At 41.8% G+C, this 6806-nt stretch overlaps 1 protein-coding gene across 40 annotated transcripts in view; it reads left to right on the top strand.

The window, feature by feature from the left end:
* Window positions 1-6806, top strand: part of PTK2 (protein tyrosine kinase 2) — a 344711-nt gene that overhangs the window by 283448 nt on the left and 54457 nt on the right. For 38 of the 40 annotated variants that reach the window (XM_032247027.1, XM_032246903.1, XM_032247076.1 and 35 more), the window contains one exon: window positions 1883-1994. In XM_032247027.1, the coding sequence (XP_032102918.1) occupies window positions 1883-1994 (112 nt within the window). Of the gene's footprint in view, window positions 1-149; window positions 1268-1882; window positions 1995-6806 lie in introns of those variants that run through there. The other 2 variants (XM_032247093.1, XM_032247083.1) reach the window with 1 other exon arrangement.

Below are 6806 nucleotides of genomic sequence, written 5' to 3'. Positions count from 1 at the left end.
TTGTTTTTTTTTTTTTTTTTTTTTTTTTTTTTAATCTTTTATAGAGATGGGATCTTGCTATATTGCTCAGACTGGTCTTGAACTTCTGGGCTCAGGCAGTCTTCCCACCTCAGCTTCCCGGAGTGCTGGGATTACAGGCATAAGCCAACTTGCCTGGCCCTGTTTCAAGGTTTTGAGCATTTGTTTTCTCCTAGACAAAGCACCTCAAACACCTTAGCAAGTTACCAAATACTTGCTGAATGAGCAGCCCTCAAATAAATGCCATTAGAAATACCCATTGATGACAACTAACATTTATTTACAGCAGATGCTCTCACCAGCCACCATCTCCCTTAATCCTCCCAGCAGCTGAGGGGAGGGCTCTTCTGATTGGAGAGGCAGGGCAGAGAGATTGGCCCTCTCGGCACCCCTGTGCCCCTTCCCCAGACCTGGCCCCAAACTTCCCTGCACCTCTTACTTGGCCTCACCTGGGCCTGGCACATGGGACCAGGTTCCCCAACAGTTCTGGCACCCAGTGAGCATCTTGTCTGTTTGTCAAGGTTGCTGCACAATTTTTAAATGCTATGAAAAGTTTTGGGGTGTTTGCTGAGCCATGATCACCTAACCGGAGCAAGAAAGAAACCAAAACCGTATCTTGAGAATGGAGTAGGACTTTTGACTAAAAGCTTTTATGTAAAATGCTGATGTGATCATTTCTTGAGGCAGACACTCCCTTTTGTTTGGGGGTAAAAAAAGTCTTAACATCTGTAGTGATGGTTCACTGACTTGGGGCAGTTACGAAATAAATTTTGTCTCTTTTCCTGACTCAGAAGGTGACTGTGTAAGTTGAGTTGTGTGAGAAACAGCAGCACACACTAGCCTCCAACCAAGCAGGAATGTCTTTTTAAACAGTTGAGCAAATTCCCAGACTAGAAAGAGTCTGGTGCACTGATGTCACTCTTTCCTGAGTAATTCTGGGTGGTTGTTTACTGCACACTATCTACCAGGAGACCAGAAACTTTGAATGAGCGTCATTATTAGAACTCTAGAGCTGTAGGAATGTAGGAAGAGCTGTTTGCCATAGTTAGGACGAAGGTTTCAAAGACCTGCTGCCGGCTGAGCCCTGGGGCTTCTGTGTGGAATGGGAAACTAGCAGAGTCTCACTTTGGCTGCATTCTGAGGGGTTTATGTGATGGCAAACAGCCAAGATGAAGAAGCCGCCTAGCAGTCACTGCAGAGGCTGCAGCATATGTGGGACTTCAGATAGCTTCTGAGTAGTCAAGCAGTGGTAAGTAGCAGTGTTACCAACTATGGGGTTTCCAGCTTAAAGCAAGTAGCATTTTCAGAAGCATTTGTAAATACTGTCACATTTTTTTCCTTATTTTCCTGATCAGTTAAAGCACTGGTTAAGCTGAACGATAGGAAGATTGTATTTAGCAATTTAGGGTGATTATTGGCCAGATTTCTAATTGGTCACGTAACTGCTGGCGTGATCACATTATGTGTGAAAAGAATCTGTCCTCAGACATGTATATGCTTGATAAATGCTGCGTGGGATTTCTCAGGGTAATTCTGTTCTGCTCAAGAATAGCAGATGTTTGGCATGCAAACATTTCTTCTTGGCCTGTCCTTCATTTTCTGCAACTTCTTCTTCTTACCAGCTGTCTTTTTCTTACCTATGGCTGTGCTTTAAATGGACTTGCCCATTTGGACCAAGGCTATTCTAGAATCATTTCATGAAGAGTCAGAAACCTGATCCTTCCTTCCCCTGTCTATAGGATCCTTTCTTTATTGTTATCATCTACTGTTGGCCAACTGGTATTCCTTAGATAACTCAGGGTGGGGTCTAGTGTGTGCTAACTCTGATTGTCAGCTCCCCTAAGACAATGTGTTGTCTCTCTAGCACAATCCTGGAGGAAGAGAAGGCTCAGCAAGAAGAACGCATGAGGATGGAGTCCAGAAGACAGGCCACAGTGTCCTGGGACTCCGGAGGGTCTGATGAAGCGCCGCCCAAGGTAGCTACCGTCCTCACCCCAACTTTGGGGTTACTCTTGCTTTTGAGATTTACAATTAGGCAGCTGTTTTCTATGAGGAGAATATAAAATTTCATGTTATTCTAAGAGTAATAGTTATAACACCAATTTTTGTTTGTTTGTTTGTTTGCTCGTCTCTTTGTATTACCCTCGTGTGTACTCACTTACCTCACTTGTATTTCAAGTAGGGGCTGTTTTAAGCTATGAGCAGTTGGATTAGATGTCATCTTAAAATGCTTTTCCCGTGCTGCCTAACTTGGAGGAGGTTTTTCCTTTGTTGGTTGTCAGAGATCTCCCTAATGATCAAGTCTGGATTAAAATACGAAGCTGGGTCACAGATGCTTTGCGTTTTGCTTTGTTTAAAAATGAGCCTGTTTCTACCTGACCATATTCTTTTGTTGAGAACTCAATGCACAGTTTTGCCTTTTTCTTTCCGTAGCTGGTGACTAGGTTGTTTGTTGGGAAAGCAAGCACATTGCAGTTGCTTTGTTTCTTCAGTAAGATCTTCAAGCAGCTTCCCTAGACCTTACTTGCCCACTTATGTTCAGATCCTTTATTGGTGCCCCTCCTGCCTGGGAGAGGTCAGCCCAGGCCTTTAACAGTTGCTGGGCTTTGCTATGGCTGAGGATTTTAGACAGAGTAATGCTTTCCCTAGATTAATAAGTCTTTATATACCATTGGCTTTTGACAGGATGCTATTTTCACACACTGGGTTTACTTGCCATGAATACTCTAATTCTGTCTTTTTTCTGGAAGTTAATAGATAATAGGATTTTTGTAGTTAGTAGTTACTATCACCATTTGATATTTGATTAGTTAAAAAAATATGTTAAGGACCTTTGGCAATTCTTTATTTTCTTTATGAAAAGTGTTCAGAAATCTGGTAAGACAAAGTACTATTTAGATGTTATACCAGTGTTTTTCATCTTGAAGGCTGAAAACTTTTCTTGGTCATTATTTTGAACTCCGTAACAGTAAAACATACATTGAAAGTGAAAACAAGTGAGTAACACAATTACGCAGAAGTTGAGAGACAGAGGGTGCCTCAGACCAGCCCCTTTTACAGAGAGGAGGGCCGAGGCCCAAAGAAGAAAAACATACCTGTCTGATGGATATTACATTAAACTAGGCAGTGAGAACACCTGAACGTTTCTCTGTCATTCCCAGCGTAATAACAGGAAATCCTTAGTTACCTACAGGAAAAAACATGTACCCCGCATCACACATCTGAGGCCCTCCATGTTCTGTTTACAAGTTTGCCTTTTTTAAATTTGCTAACTACTGCAGAATTGTCCAGTACTGGGAGGCAGGAGAATCTCATCATTAACTTCTCAGGCCTTGAATCCAAGCGGATTCATTCACATGGGGGTCTGCTATTTACACTCTGATGACTGGGCAAGTTACCTACCTACTCCAAATCTCACATTTCTCATTTGCAGAGTGACTGTTTGTACTTCCTACCTCTTGGAGATGTTAGAAGATAATTCACTTTACAGCACTTTATTTAGTACACTTAAGTGCAAAGTCACATGTTTGGTAATGAGCACCACAGAATGCAACACTTCCTAAAACTTGCAGGATTAAGTCAATTCTTTTCATCTATATATTTTTCTATATCCCAATCTATTAGATTTTTAGAATACGACTAATTTTCTAAATTAGGTTAATGGGCAGCGATAATGAGGCTTCCTGGCTGCTTTTTTGGTTTCAGAGTACAAAGATTAGTTTGGCTTAAAAATTTACATATCCTCACATTTTTTTTTTTAATATTTTCAAATTACATATTTTGAGACTCTTTCCTATAAGCAGATTGTTCCACTTCACACAAAGGTTTGTTAAATAAACAGTTAAGGAAACTATAGCCACTGTGTTTTTGTTAAAGTTTTATTGAAACACAGTTTTATTGGAACACACCCATTTATTTGTGTATCATCCACAGCTGCTTTCACCCTACACAGGCATAAATGAATAGTTGTTACAGAGACAGTATGGCCTACACAATTTAAAACATTTACTCTTTTTCCCGTAAAGAAAAGATTTGCAACCCCCAGATTAAAAGTTTTAATGGCGGCCAGACATGGTGGCTCACGCCTGTAATCCCAGCACTTTTGGAGGCCGAGGCGGGTGGATGACTTAAGGTCAGAAGTTCAAGACCATCCTGACCAACACGGTAAAACCCCGTCTTTACTGATAATACAAAAAATCAGCCAGGTATGGTGGCAGGCACCTGTAATCCCAGCTACTCAGGAGGCTGAGACAGGATAATTGCTTGAACCCGGGAGGCAGAGGCTGCAGTGAGCCAAGATCGCACCACTACACTCCAGCTTGGGCAACAAACAGCCTGTATCTCAAGAAATAAAAAAAGTTTTAATGGCTAGAAAAATCATCTAAAGTAGTGTAGATTACAGATGCTTGATGATTATTAACAAATATTAATTTGTAAACTGTTGAACTTCCATGCCAATCAGAATCAAGTCCTATATGCAGTTTTTGCCTTCTCAGTGTTTATCTTTAGAATCAAATTCTGCTTTTATGGTCACAGTATTTGGCACGTCTGAAATGAGTCCATGATTTCCAAGATGGTAGGTTAGTATTTCCTCACTTCCTCTACTTTGTGAAATGGTGAAATGAGAATTAGGTAGATTCTGGTGAGTTTTCATAATTCTGCCTGTGATATATTAAAATAAGTTAGATTTCTTTTTTTTTTTTTTTGAAAACAGAACCTTGCTCTGTGGCCCAGGCTGCAGTGCAGTAGTGCAGTCTTAACTTACTACAACCTCCGCCTCCTGGGTTCAAGGGATTCTCCTGCCTTAGCCTTCTGGGTAGCTGGGATTACAAGCACCCACCACCATGCCTGGCTAATTTTTGTATTTTTAGTATAGACAGGGCTTCACCATGTTGGCAAGGCTGGTCTCAAACTCGTGACCTCAGGTGATCCTCCCACCTCAGCCTCCCAAAGTGCTGGGTTTACAGACATGAGCCACCATGCCCGGCCGTTTTATTTAGATATTTTTTTATTTCTTCCTTCCTTTCTTTTTTTAAATAAAGATGGGGTTCTCATTATGTTGCCTGAGCTCTCTTGAGCTGCTGGGCTTAAACAGTCCCTTCATGTCAGCCTCCAGAACCACTTAGATTTCTGAAATTCAGATAGGATCTCAGGCTTCGGTAGGTAAATTTTGTGTTATTAACACTAATATGAAAAATTTTAATGTAGCTTAATTAATTTTATAAGGTGAAATGTCTTTCTCTTTCCCAATCCAGATTCAAATTAAAAGTTTACTTACAGGCTGGGTGTGGTGACCCACACCTATAATCACAGTGATTTGGGAGACTGAGGCAGGAAAATTACTTGAGCCCCAGAGTTTGAGACCAGCCTGGGCAACAGGATGAGACTCTGTCTTTACAAAAAATTTAAAAAATTGGCCAAGTGCAGTGGCATGTGCCTGTAGTCCTAGCTACTCAGCGGGCTGAGGCAGGAAGATCACTTGAGCTCAGGAGGTCTAGGCTGCACAGAGAGCTGTATTTACACCTCTGCATTCCAGCCTGGACAAAATAGCAAGGCCTTGTCTCAAAAAACATAATTTTAAAATTTTTAAAGCTTATTTATACTTACTGAATATAGTAAAAGCATTATAACCACAAAGCTAATTATTAATATGTATGGATCGCTTCATCATACTTAATACCAATTTTTTCATATAACAATAATCTTTAGAGAACTTTGCCTGAGACAAGCCCTGCATAGGAGTGCCCCATTAAATGCTCATTTCCATCTGTGCCTGTTGCTCTCCTGAAGATTCCCATTGGATCAATGGAGAGCCTCAGGGAAAAGTACCTTAGAACAGCCATTCTCACAGTGTAGTCCTTGTACCTCTGCAGGTCCCCATGACCATTTCAAAGGTCCGTGATATCAGAACTCATCTGCTGATAATGTGAAGGTGTTATTTGCTCGAGGCAGGTGGATCACTTGAGGCCAGGAGTTTGAGACCAGCCTGGCTAACATGGCAAAACCCCGTTTCAACTAAAATACAAAAATTAGCTGAGCATGGTGTTGCCTGCACTTGCAGTCTCAGCTACTCAGGAGGCTGAGGCACAAGAATCACTTGAACCCTGGAGGCAGAGGTTGCACTGAGCTGAGATCATGCCATTGCACTCAAGCCTGGTAGACAGAGCAAGACTCTGTCTCAAAAAAAAAAAAAAGATGTTATTTGCCTTTTCCGGTATGTTGACATTTTTACTGATAGAACTTCGGACATCTTAACACAAATCAGCACAGTGGCATGAAACTATACTGGTCATCACTGTGTTCTTCACCCCTGTGCTCACACAAAAAGAAAAAGAATGCCATTTTCTGGCCAGGCATAGTGGCTCATGCCTGTAATTACAGCACTTTAGGAGGCTGAGGAAGGTGGATCACCTGAGGTCAGGAGTTCGAGACCAGGCTGACCAACATGGAGAAACCACATCTCTACTAAAACCACAAAATTAGCAGGGCGTGGTGGTGCACACATGTAATCCCAGCTACTCGGGAGGCTGAGACAGGATACTTGCTTGAACCCGGGAGGCGGAGGTTGCGGTGAGCCAAGATTGTACCATTGCATTCCAGCCTGGGCAACAAGAGTGAAAATTTGTCTCAAAAAAAAAAAAAAAAGCCATTTTGCAGAAGAATGGCCTTGATGAAGCAGTGAAAAGCATCCAACGTGATGACACGGGAAGGACCTGTTGGCCCTACTGCTACACATAATGTCTGTCTTGAGGAAGGCACTGTGCAGTTGAGTTGCAAGCTGGACTAAA

Source organism: Sapajus apella, unplaced genomic scaffold (genome assembly GCF_009761245.1).
Source record: "Sapajus apella isolate SASKATOON/1434 unplaced genomic scaffold, GSC_monkey_1.0 scaffold3, whole genome shotgun sequence".
NCBI lineage: Eukaryota > Metazoa > Chordata > Mammalia > Primates > Cebidae > Sapajus > Sapajus apella.
This window is presented reverse-complemented; position numbering and strand designations above follow the sequence as displayed.